General features: G+C 38.1%; 3 protein-coding genes across 4 annotated transcripts; all 3 read left to right on the top strand.

Moving 5' to 3' along the window:
- Positions 1 to 122: 122 nt before the first annotated feature.
- Positions 123 to 4,854, top strand: LOC111345289 (uncharacterized). Of its 2 annotated transcripts, none has more exons than XM_022952564.2 (6): positions 123 to 627; positions 747 to 1,491; positions 1,706 to 1,822; positions 2,170 to 2,289; positions 2,466 to 2,956; positions 3,947 to 4,854. In XM_022952564.2, exons 2-6 carry the CDS (start codon positions 849 to 851, stop codon positions 4,154 to 4,156), a joined length of 1,581 nt encoding a protein of 526 aa, XP_022808299.2. In that variant the 5' UTR covers positions 123 to 627; positions 747 to 848; the 3' UTR covers positions 4,157 to 4,854. The 2 variants fall into 2 exon arrangements, with proteins under 2 accessions (XP_022808299.2, XP_088619633.1); XM_088763507.1 differs by having other exon boundaries at positions 738 to 1,491.
- Positions 4,855 to 5,812: 958 nt separating this feature from the next.
- On the top strand, positions 5,813 to 9,405 carry LOC148727647 (histamine H2 receptor-like). Its single transcript, XM_088725736.1, has one exon. The coding sequence runs from the start codon at positions 6,339 to 6,341 to the stop codon at positions 7,395 to 7,397; it is 1,059 nt and encodes a 352-aa protein (XP_088581862.1). The 5' UTR covers positions 5,813 to 6,338; the 3' UTR covers positions 7,398 to 9,405.
- Positions 9,406 to 10,218: 813 nt separating this feature from the next.
- On the top strand, positions 10,219 to 11,226 carry LOC111345285 (D(1)-like dopamine receptor). The gene has a single exon (XM_022952560.2). The coding sequence runs from the start codon at positions 10,219 to 10,221 to the stop codon at positions 11,224 to 11,226; it is 1,008 nt and encodes a 335-aa protein (XP_022808295.2).
- Positions 11,227 to 11,956: the final 730 nt, after the last annotated feature.

Raw genomic sequence — 11,956 nt, 5'->3', positions numbered from 1 at the left:
CCTACCATGTTCATATAGTCCAGGACCCTAAAGATGAACAAGAGACGAGCGATACTTTGCTGTAATAGGAGTTAAAGAGACGTTCGTCACATGCATCATGACTCTTTCTGATGTTTTAAGCAATCGTAGATCAAGACCAGAATGTCTAAGCCCATCTTATAAAGCGCCAAAAATTGCATTGCAATTTATTCGTTAGAAGCCGCAATATGGAGAGTTCTCGACCCCTTGTTTTCATTCGACCCAAATTAAGATTCATCCCATAGCAAACTATTCCCATCTTTTACATTTACAGGAGTCAAAATGTTGCCAGAGTATTATCCAAAACTGAAAGTACTTCACATCGAGTTTTACAAAAACAAGATTTTATAACACAAAAAGTTCCAGTCTTACCATGCCTCAGTGAGTCTACCAGGTACCTGTAATCATAACAAAACATTTCTAACCAAGAAAAACTTGTCTGCGACTTTGTTAAGTTCGTATACCCCGGCTTTTCTCCGCGTTGTTAAATCAAACGACGGTTAAAGCTTTATCCACTAACAGTATCACACAGCGGAGAAAAATCATTTGTGAGTCAAAGTGGCAAATTTTTGGTTAAAAGAATTTTGAAAGTAGCTGGCGAATATTGAGGTACGTATTAGTCTCTCGGTCGGTGAGACCACTCCTGATCTTTTTGAAACTGAATCAAAATTCCGCTTTCTCCGAAGATTATCCATACACTCTGACGTTATTTCGTCTAGCCCGTTTAGCACTAGGTTCCATATAATGATAATGCGTAAAAGTCAAGACGCTGAGAGAGTGACGCACGAAAGAACTGCTTAAGGATCACATGAGCACAGTAGAGATAACCCATGCGAATCCAGATCCTTCCTCGCTCAACAGGATCCAGCAGAGACTTCTACAAGATCTGTCTTGCCGTCTTTATCGTCATCTACGTATTTTTGTGGTTATCAAAGCCTGTAGTGAAAAACGAGCTGGACTTGGCAAGTCACAAAACACCCATTCGGATACGAGATATGGTTGCCGTAGATATTACGGCCACAACGGTTGGAAATGAGTTCCCGAGCAAGGAAGTTGCTGATTTCCTCAAACACTGGTGTCGACAAAGACGAGCTAGATGGGATTGGCGGGCCATGATTTTACCATGTATAAACAAAATGCCATGGAACTCGTCAAGAGAGATTGAAAAAAATGCCACCGATGCAAATACAAGCTTTATATCACTGTGGGATATTAGGCCCGCCGGGCAATACAGCCGTTTTAGCATCCAGTCTCAGACAAAAGAGGGTCGTCCCAAAATTGAGGGTGGCGACTCTTGGAGGGTTATTATAAGGGGATCTTCCTCTATTTCTCCAACGGTTATCGATCACGGAAATGGAACATACGAAGTTTCGTTCCTTGCAGTGGAAGCAGGAGTCTACAGGGCAAATGTGAGTTTGGACTTCACGTCATGCAATGGATTCAAGGACCCTCCGGTGGATTGGTTTATTGTTGGTAGGTCTGAGATGGGTTTCACTTGCTATTATGTATGTATTTTACATATTAATATTCAAGAATGGCTCGTTCGCCGCAACAAACTATGCTCAGTGAATGTTTTAAGGAGGAACAAAATATGTGCTAGTGTTGATTAACTCAGAAGAGGTTTGTCAACATGAGATATTGAGCAACCACTCATCAAGATCCGATCGCTTTTTTCCTCATTCCCAAGGCAATGCACAAGGAAAATATCAGCGGCATCCAGAAGTTGATGGAAACAAGGACTATCTTCAAGCGCCGTTACGGGGTGGGAGTCCTGTGGACTTAGTGGTCCCTCCTGCTAAGAATGGTAAGCTTCTGAGTTTTCTAGAAAAATTCAATTCGGTGGTGCAGTTTAATTCTATTGCCGATCTTTTCTAACATTGACCTACTTGTCACATATTAGTTCACAATTCAGGAAGTAGTGAACTCCCAAATATCGTATTGTTTACACCTTTTCATAAACGTAACTATTTGGTGCAGTATGGTATTGATTGCATCAAGGGAATACTACCCAACTTTCTGACCAAGTTTTGTTAAGGAACCTGTTTTCAATTCCAAGCAATTTACCCAATGCTCTTAAAATCTGTAAGCAATATTCTACTGCTCATATGAGGCGGTTTTTGCTTAACTAAAACTGTTTATTCACTCTGTAAGCGCAAGTTTCCAGCATATCGAAGGAAGCCATGGGTGGAGAAAGTTGTGAAATCAAATGCAACTTTCTGTGGGACGGATATGGACGATGGGTGCACAATACTTGGAAGCCACATATCAAAGGTAACTAGTATGATGTACGAATCAACCTTAGCTTTCCTTTAGATGCTCCTTTCATGAGCTTGTCAAACCGGAGGAGCAAGGAGACGCTAACCAGCAAAGTAGGTAGGCAATAACCTTTTCTGAGCAAAGGTTTGGTAAGGCAAAGTTAAAGGTTTTTTTTTCTTTTCTTTTTTTAGAAATTATTAGCACGCGACCCATTGGCAGAAAAAGGGGCACTTTGTGGGTTTATGGCGATTCTGTCAACGTTTTCTTTGCCCATTCACTGATGCAAAGAAGAATTTGCAGAGACCTTTTCAAACGATGTAATTTCAGTTACAATTGGATTTATCCCGTCAATAATGTTACAGCTGCTAAAAGACAATTTGATAATTTGGATTACAACAATGAAAGAGTTTTGGAAAACTTTCGTCGCATTGTCTACGATCCTCAAATGGACGAAAACAGTGCCATTATACTAAACTTTGGGCTACATTTCGTTGAAAGCACGAACTTTACGAATTACAAGAAACTCATCGTTGGCTTGGTGAGAGTGTTGAAAAATGATCTGATATCGAACGGGACGAGGAGGATATATCGTGGAACGGTTATCTGGAAAGCAACCACAGCTATAAACAAAGAAAAAGCAAGTAATACTCATCTTGGACATAAAAGATTTATTACACAGCAGGCAAGTGGACTTCGAGCTGTCTGTAAAACCACTGCTATCTTCTTCTATGCATTTCTTTCCTTTGGTATTTCAATCTCCATTGATGACTCGCTGAAATGAAATGAACGGGGTCTTGGGAAAGTCTCTAGTAGATATCTCCGTTCATTTCATTCAAACGCGACAAAAACATAGGCAATTTTTTGGTCAGAAGTTCTTTTCAGACTAATGACCCAATCAGGCACTTTTAAATGCGCTCGTGCACGATGCAAAACGTGTCCTTTCATTCACAACACTGATAAAATATCGGGACCTTAACGATCCATTAAGATCACCGATCACTTCACGTGCACCTCCGCCAATGTAATGTATTGCATAACTTGCACTTATTGCAAAAAGATATACATCGGCGAAACAGGCAGAAGACTAGGTGACCGATTCCGAGAACACCTTCGAGACGTGGAAAGGAATGACAAGGACACATCGAAACCAGTCGCTAGAAATTTTAATTTAACTAATCATTCTAAGCAATATATGGCAATCTGCGGTCTCTCCTTACACTTAGGTAGCACGGAAAGCCGTCAAAATCTTGAAAAAAAAGCTCATCTTTCAAACCGGCAGTCTAAATCCCACAGGGATCAACGAACGCTTTTCATTCCACTAATTTACTCTTGTTTTTCTCGTTCCCATGTTCCCACCAATAACGTAGCTCCATTTTCTGCCTTTAAAAGCACACACAACCCACAATTCCTCTATTCGCTCCGACGAAGGGCCAACGCTCGAAACGTCAGATTTTGTAATCGTTACGGTGGCCAATTTACCATTTCAACTTTGTTGATATATCCAAATTATTTCTCTAATATACACACTGATTGTGACTTTGGGTTTTTTGCTATAGTTGTGCTTGCTTCTACTTATTTTCATTTTCACCGTTTCCATCGTCGTCGTCGTCGTTTTGTTTCTACCATTTCTGTCTGATAACTGATACTTATCTTTTTTGTATTGCCCTTATAGCGCGTTTTGCTGTACAACTCCTATGCTACTTCGCAGATGTGTAGAGCTGGGTTTCTCGTCCTCGATGTCTTCCCTATAACAGATTCTTATCCGCAAGGAACTGGAACTCACGGAGCCCATGGACCTGTCAAGAACGACATCGTGCACTATAGCAACCTCGCTTTTAGGCCTGTAGAGGAGTTAATAGAAGAATATTTTGGTGGAAAGTAACCCTGGAAACTGTTAGAAACTGCAAAAATTGATGGCACTAAGGAGATCCAATGAGCTATTCTTTAACTGCAACTAGATACGATATTGCAAAATGATTGACATTGAAACCTGTACTTTTTCATAATATATAGACTACAATGACCGCCAGATATGTTTCTCATCACTGAAAAATAAGTTTAAAGGTAAAACTGATATCGACATGCGCAGTGAGACAACTACGTTCCTTTCTGTGTAAAATGCATAATGTATTCTAGCGCGCTGATTGGGAAATAATGATTCCGGACCCCATGGAGGATCATAAATCTGTACAGAAAGGTTTTAATAAACTAAAAAAAAAGTCATTAACTATAGATTGTTTCGAGAAATGACTGTAAAAAAGGCTCAGTATCAGTAGGTTCCTTAAAAAGAAATTAGGGAATTTCTTTAGGAAGAAAAAATGATAGAAAGGTAATTCAAAGACTGACTAGCACCTTAAAAACTCGAAAGGATCACGGAAGGCAATTATATTTTACTAAGGAAAATTGACTCAAATCTGTTATTAGGTGAATCAGATAAACCCTAAGGATCTCAGAGGCTACAGAGGAACAAAAAATGTAAATACAAAAACCCGGTTTTCTTGAACTCAAATGAATCTAAAAGGAAGAACCAATATTTTGCTAAAACTTTCTGTTTTTGAAATAAAGCTCCTGAATAACTTAGTTTAGTAAATCGTGTTTATCAAAAGATAAATTCGATTTGTAAGTCTTTGAACTCTATCATTTTCACATACATTTGAAAGTTGGATTCTGAATTTCGGAAAGTTTGAATTTCATATCAAAAATTTTTTTCGACCAGTTCTTAATTGCAAAGCACAGATCTCATTGTGAGCAGAACCTAAGAACACTTGGTGCATTTCCATGCAGGTTGTCAAATTAAAATGAATAACGGTCATACTTAATAGAAACATGATCAATTAACCTCAACAAGAGGATCAGATCAATTTCCCTTTGATTGCACCCTGAATGTTTTTTACATTTCATTTCATTTCATTTCATGATGGATCCAGCATATTCGACTGAATGCGGTCGTTTCCGTTAAATCTCCATGGCTGTCTCAGTTGTTCGTAATTGCACAAAATTTTTTATGACAAAGTGTCTTTTTAGCTCAGATTAATATTCAAAGATGCCGTGTGCCATTCCATATTATTAAGCAGATTTAAAAACCAAAAGTTTATTGACGGAAAAACAAAGTCTTACTCTAAAAGCCGAACATCGCATATTTTCATCAATGTAGCAAAACAAAGTAGATTATTTTTAGTAATCATGTATAAATGTAAAAGGAAAGTCTTAACAGTATATTCTTCGTGCATTCAAAACATTTTCTGACATGATTTACGATCTTTTAGACTTTTAAAAGTCAACTGCGATGTTCAGTTCATTCAAAAGGCTGAGAAAATTTCGCTCTTTATTTTTTTAAAATTAGAAAAGAATGCTTCGAATTTTCATAACCATTTGAAATTTCATTTTTCTTATACAGAGTTAGATGTTATGAGGTCTTTGGATATTTCCACAATACAAAATAATTTAATTTAAAATAACTAAATTTTTTGAAATTTCATTTTTTTATACACAGTTAGATGTTATGAGGTTTTTGGACACTTACAAAGTCAAAATAATTTAGGTAATAGCTCAAAACACATTTCCCATGTCGGAAGCCATAACTGTGATGAAACCATTGTCTTGAGGAAAAGCAGGAGACAAACACATCAAGGAACACGCGCAGATCAAGGTTCATTTCCTTTCACCTATCACTAACGCACGCAAACCTATTTCATTAGTAAAGTAATTGCATAGTAATCATTCAAAACAGACCGAATGTCTATGGAAACACTGTACAATTTGGACTTTGCGATGGTAAATGATTGCTACTGAAAAATTATCTTGCCAGAAAAGTAGAAACCGAATGAACTGTTTATACTGCGAAAGGGGAATTGTGATTGATGGTTGTGAAGAACTTTCAAGATGTGGATATTTTTATTAAAATACTCGGCCGCGATGACATTTATAAATCAGGTGGTACTATTCAAATACTGCATGATTCACAAATTGGTTATTCCATATTAACATAGTTGAAGAATTGCGACTGTTGCTTTAAAACACGTCAAATTGATGTAAACGAATTTGTTAGAGCCATGCCGGCATAGATGAGTGATCTTGGCTCGAGTTATTTTGTCGTCGTCATGAGTAAAACTCAAAAGACCACCTTAACTCTTCCAAATGGACAGAATGAGTCTGATCGAAACTCGTTGGAAAAACTTGGAATTGGAATGACAGCAGGGACTGTGGTTAATTTATTTCTTATACTAATCATCGTGGTAGGAAATGTTCTTGTCATTGCAGCTTATGTAAAAAATCGCCGACTTCACACTGGTACCAATGCACTTATTGTGAGCCTTGCCTTCTCTGACCTCCTTGTAGGAAGTGCCTCCCTGCCAATCCGAATCTATGGCTTGATAATGAACTGGAAAGTAAGTGTCATTACCATGGCATTTTACGTCACTGTTGACATCTTCAGCGCCCTTGTGTCAAACTTACACCTCATGGCGATATCCTTTGAGCGTTTCGTAGCCGTTTCAAGACCGTTTTATCACCAGACACTCTCCATCAAACCGTATGCGTTTGCGTCGACGTTGTCGTGGATCTTAGGAATTATCGTCGCCTCGTCACATCCTGGAAATTATTTGCGAAACAAAGACGAACAAGGGCTTAAATTGAAGATTCTCGAAGTATACTCTGCACTATTGTTTACCGTGTGCTTTTTGGGCCCGTTACTGATAATTATTTTTGTAAACATAGGAATCTTCCGTGTTGCACGAGTTTTAATCCATTGTGCGCCATCACGGAACGGGAGCTTCAAGCAACGAGTACGTAAAGAGCGCAAGGCTGCATTCACTCTGCTCGTAATGACAGGATTCTTCTTCGTTGCGTGGACGCCGTTCTTCGTTTTAAACATGTTGTATGTCTATTGTGTTCAGTGTCTCCCTTCTTCGTCTAACGTCCAGTATGTAATGGTAGACGTTATGAAGTGGCTACATTATTCAAATAGTGCAATCAACCCCGCCATTTATGCCTTTCGTGATGCCGAAATGCGCCGAACCTTCGCCAGACTTTTGGGTCCCCTTGGGAGACTTTGTAGAGGTGGTCGTGTCCAGCCGGAATTTCCAAATACACAAGAAGTTCTTGATCTGCACACTCGAAATTAAAAAAGGATATCCCTGATGTCCAATTTTAATGAAATCAATAACTAAAGATCCAAAACCAACCAACAAACTAAAGAAACACTTCGCTCCTCTTCATTCCAAGGAAATTGTTCTCCACATTACAACCCTGGCCATGAAAACAGCAATTAATCTATACGGAGCACAAGATATGAGATTCGATTTTATCTCAGTCCTACTCTTTTGAATTATGTTAGGAAAGCGCGACTGCCGCCTTCTGAGTTAAACTGGCTTGGCAACACAGTGCTAGGTTCAGACAAAAATCAAACGGGAAAAAAGCATGTTAAACTTTGGGAAGAAAAATAATAAACCAAAGTTCCCATGATATTTACGAGAAAAATAAGAGTTTTCTGAAGGGAATACTGGGAATTCTAGTTCTAAGCTGAATTAATAAGTTCAAGCATTACACAAGGCTTAATCGTAATTACACTGTGCAATAGTAGCTGAGCCGTAAGAGACAGTGTCAACAATTTTTTCACATCAGCATAAGAAAAGCAATTCTTACACTTTAATTGATTCTTTTCAATTTCAAAAGCTCGTTAATGGTCATGTTACGTAATATGACGTGATTACGTAATATTAAGCCCTTGACCTGACACTCGATCTACGCTTTCGTTTTCCATTTGTGCGTTTTTGTTTTTGAATCTGTTTATATAGTCATTTCTTTATTTTATGTGTTTATTTATTAATATTTTGTTTGTGTCTTATTTCATTCGAATTTCTTTTTACTCCTTCGGCTCTGTTTTATTTAACAATTTTTAAAATTACTTCCTTTACATTCTTACTTTTGATGTATGCATATTGGCTTTAGGGTTCAAGGAACCGACGACTGTTACCTCTTTAGGCTGACAGTCATTAGCCTTTTCTTTTCGTGGGCGCGGTGATTTATGCTTTGTCCTGCAGTTACCTTTTGGTGACTGTGTATCAAAAAAAAAACAAAAAAAGGGAGAGAGAAAGAGCAGTTTATTAAATCAAATTGAATATACCAAGCCGAACTGATGTCGCTGTTGTTGTATTCCTTCATTGCTTACTGATCATGCAAATACCTTGTATGAAATAGAAATGTAATTTCGCGGAAAAAGTGATAAAATTCGGATAGAAATAACAATAGTAATAAAATATCATCGGTAATCCGGAGGTTTTTGGTTAAATTCCTTGTCAAGAACGTAGATATTTACCTTTCTTCCTACTAGTGATAGATAAAGCTGATCTATATGTTTGAAAAATAAATTAACATTCTAGCCCTCCTAATGAAATATGAAAGTAAGGCCATCTTCGAGATGGTCTAGGCCTCTTGCTTTTAAAAGATTTCTCTCTCTCTCTGTCATAATTAAAACTCATTTTCGCAAGAAATGGTTTTGTGTTGGCACTCAGTGAGGAAAGGTTTTTTTTTTTACACTCAAAAACGGCCTGTTCATTAGACTGTATTTACATTAGCATGTGCACTACATAGAGAAGTCGAAAGCATAGAAATAATAAATTGAGAAATGTAGCTCTCATCCGCTTGGATAACCTCTTCGAAACTGGTTAAAAAGTAGGTTAGGGTATACACTCTTTTCCTATACAGAATCAAAGATCGAGAATTGTTTTATTTTACAAATCTCTCGATCTTCATTTTATTGCTTTCAACCTTTTATTGATAAGGACATTTGTGTGTTAAAAATCTGTTCTGAGATTGTTTATATGCCTCAGGAAAATATTCTTTATTATTACTAATACTGTGGCACGAAAAAACTTGTTGTTTTAGATAGAGTGTAAAAATCGAACTTTTGTAACTTATGCTTTACCACAATGATATAGATTCAGACCGTTCTTATAAATTTTGGATCTCAATCTACTCAGCCAGCTACTCTATTTGCGTCTTTGTTCTTAGTGGTAACCAATGGATGGTTGATGACTGTATCTTGTGTTTAGCGTAGGACGAAAAATTAATCGAAGTTCTGACACTTGCGTTTTGATTTATTTGTATTTCATTAAAAAATGACTTTTAGTATCGCTTTTCCACATTTTTATTTCATTTAATCGCAAGACAACTCTCAACAAAATGGTTTAAATATACATTTAGACAACTGAAAACATTTCCAAATATCTCTACACTTACTTGTAACTCCGGATCCCTGTTTTTGAACTGTTTTCTGTTCACTAGCCTCATGGGCGAAATCAAAGGTTTTACATAATAAAATTTGTGAACATTCAATTACATGTTTGTCGCTTTTTAAAGCTTTTGGCGATTTGTATCTTTACTTCTGGGGTTATCACCTTTCTCCATTTTCTGAGGAAATAAGTCTCAACTGTTGTTTCGAGTTCTATTCTCTTTCAATTACCAGAACGTTCTTAAGTCAACAAAACTTCCGTAACACTATTGAAACGGAGTATTCTTTGACAAGGTGGAAATCCGCTCTTCGGTTACCTGATAATATATTCAATCGAGACGAGTAAAATGAACGTGCAGTCGTAAAATATTTCGACCGAAAGATGCGGTAATCGGAATGCAGGCCTAGCAAACCGCTTATCTACAAGTGTCGCAACAGTAATCTCCCTAAAGAAATAGATTTCAACACCCATGGAAAGTAACAATTATATTGTTTCCATAAACTGATTTATGTATAGGGTAAAAGAAAAAGAAAAGTTGACAAGCAGCTGTTTATACCGGAAAAGAAGTTTTTTAAACGTCAATCACCGAGTGTGCTTGATTTATGTCTTTTTTTCTGTTATCTAAAACTCGTCGCTTTGATTCGAACTGATTTTTTATCATCTCAGAGTTATTGACGGTGAGGCGTAACAAGGTGAGGAAAAACGTCGAAACATGACTGCTGGTGAGCGAAACAGATCCTTGATCAACAGCGGAACAGAAGCACTTAATATTTCACTTTCACCTGACGCGTTGGATCCCAGATCCGAAGTGGATACCCTCGTCTTTGTTTTCTCTTCAGTTCTACTCGCACTTGCAATCGTCATCGGCAACTCGATCGTTATGGCTGCTTTCATTCACAACAGAAAATTGCGTAAGAGAAGCAATGTATTTCTGGTGAGCTTGGCTTGTTCCGACTGCATCGTGGGTGTCATCTCCTTACCGCTTTGGATCTGCATCTCAGGCTTCGGAATCAGCAATAGCGACGCCGTCTACGTGTTATTCATCAGCTTGGACATTTTCAGCGCTTTGACATCGGTGTTTCATTTAACAGCTATTAGCGTGGAGCGTTTCATTTCTGTCTCAAGGCCATTCTTATATCAACGACTTTCGTCGCAAGTATACACCGTAACGATTACATCGGCATGGCTATTGGCAGCTCTCGTTGCTTCCTCAACTCCATTGCAGAGTCTGTTTCAGCTTCAACGCTTTTACGCGCCGAGTTTTACAGCAGTGGGGTTTCTTGGTCCGTTAGTCGTTATCAGCTCTATGTACGTTGGGATATTCCGCATCGCGCGATCACTGAGCCGCCATACACCTGGGACAGCTGGAACTTGTAGAATATCATGTCGGGAAAGGAGCCATATAAAGAGAGAAATTAAAGTGGCGATGACCCTAACAGTGGTGTCTGGATTCTTCTTTCTGGCATGGCTTCCATTTTATTCATTGTTAATGATCGCTGTTTACTGTCTTCAGTGTTTGCCTGCAGGTCGCAATCTTCAGCGCCTAGTGGAAATCGTAAAATGGATGCATTACTCGAACAGCGCTGTAAATCCATTCATCTATGCTTTCAGGGATAAAGATATGAAACGAGAATTTCTGCGGCTCCTCTGGTTCAAGAGACTATCAGTCAATCTTAGCCTCTGGTTTGGTAAAGATCGCGTATCAACACAGGATGTTTAAACATCCGCCTTTAGAACTTCAGAGGTTAGAAAACAAGTTTCACCCCTACACTCATAGATGAGCGTAGACCACTGAGTGCTTTTTGTTAAACTCAGAGCTTGTTGACACCGCTCTGCTGAGAGTTACTTTATGCACATTTTATTTTTAAATTTTGAAGGTACACACCTCACATCTTAACTTATTAACACCGAAAAGCTGATATGGAGCTGTTTAATTTATCCAATTCATTTCCGCCGAAAAGTTTTGTAAATTGATCAATAGGTTCGAGAGATGTCAAGGTATAAGGGACCTATGGCCTTGCAGTTCTGTAAGAGTAAAATATTATGCTTAAGACTGAATATAATATATATCATTCCGCTTGTATTTTAACTTTGATTGCGTCTAACATTCAAACTTTTCCTTGTGAAAGTTGGGCAATAAACAAGGTGAAGAAGTTTTCTAAATTCCTCTTAAGGAATGACCATGCGATCTCTTAAGTTACCGTCTTCTGAAAGGTATATTGCGATCGATGATCCAGTCCCTGTATTTAAGGATGTCAGACAATCTTATATCGCTCAGAGCTGTTCGGCTTTCAGTTAGTTTAATGAAGATGTTTGGGTCATAAAGATAAGGGATCTGATTCACGAATCGTTCGTATCCCGATATTCCCAAAATTCAACGTGAAGTACAACTGGACTAGTGTCAATCCGATGATCGCATGATGAAGTTTGTTAAATTTCACGAATAGATT

Source organism: Stylophora pistillata, chromosome 6 (genome assembly GCF_964205215.1).
Source record: "Stylophora pistillata chromosome 6, jaStyPist1.2, whole genome shotgun sequence".
NCBI lineage: Eukaryota > Metazoa > Cnidaria > Anthozoa > Scleractinia > Pocilloporidae > Stylophora > Stylophora pistillata.
This window is presented reverse-complemented; position numbering and strand designations above follow the sequence as displayed.

Bases quoted from the DNA above. Each gene is read 5' to 3' on its own strand.
- LOC111345285 (XM_022952560.2), top strand. From the start codon at position 10,219: ATGACTGCTGGTGAGCGAAACAGATCCTTGATCAACAGCGGAACAGAA.
- LOC111345289 (XM_022952564.2), top strand. From the start codon at position 849: ATGCGAATCCAGATCCTTCCTCGCTCAACAGGATCCAGCAGAGACTTC. The intron at 1,823-2,169 runs GTAAGCTTCTGA...TCACTCTGTAAG, and splicing joins GGTCCCTCCTGCTAAGAATG to CGCAAGTTTCCAGCATATCG. The intron at 2,290-2,465 runs GTAACTAGTATG...TTCTTTTTTTAG, and splicing joins TTGGAAGCCACATATCAAAG to AAATTATTAGCACGCGACCC.
- LOC148727647 (XM_088725736.1), top strand. From the start codon at position 6,339: ATGAGTGATCTTGGCTCGAGTTATTTTGTCGTCGTCATGAGTAAAACT.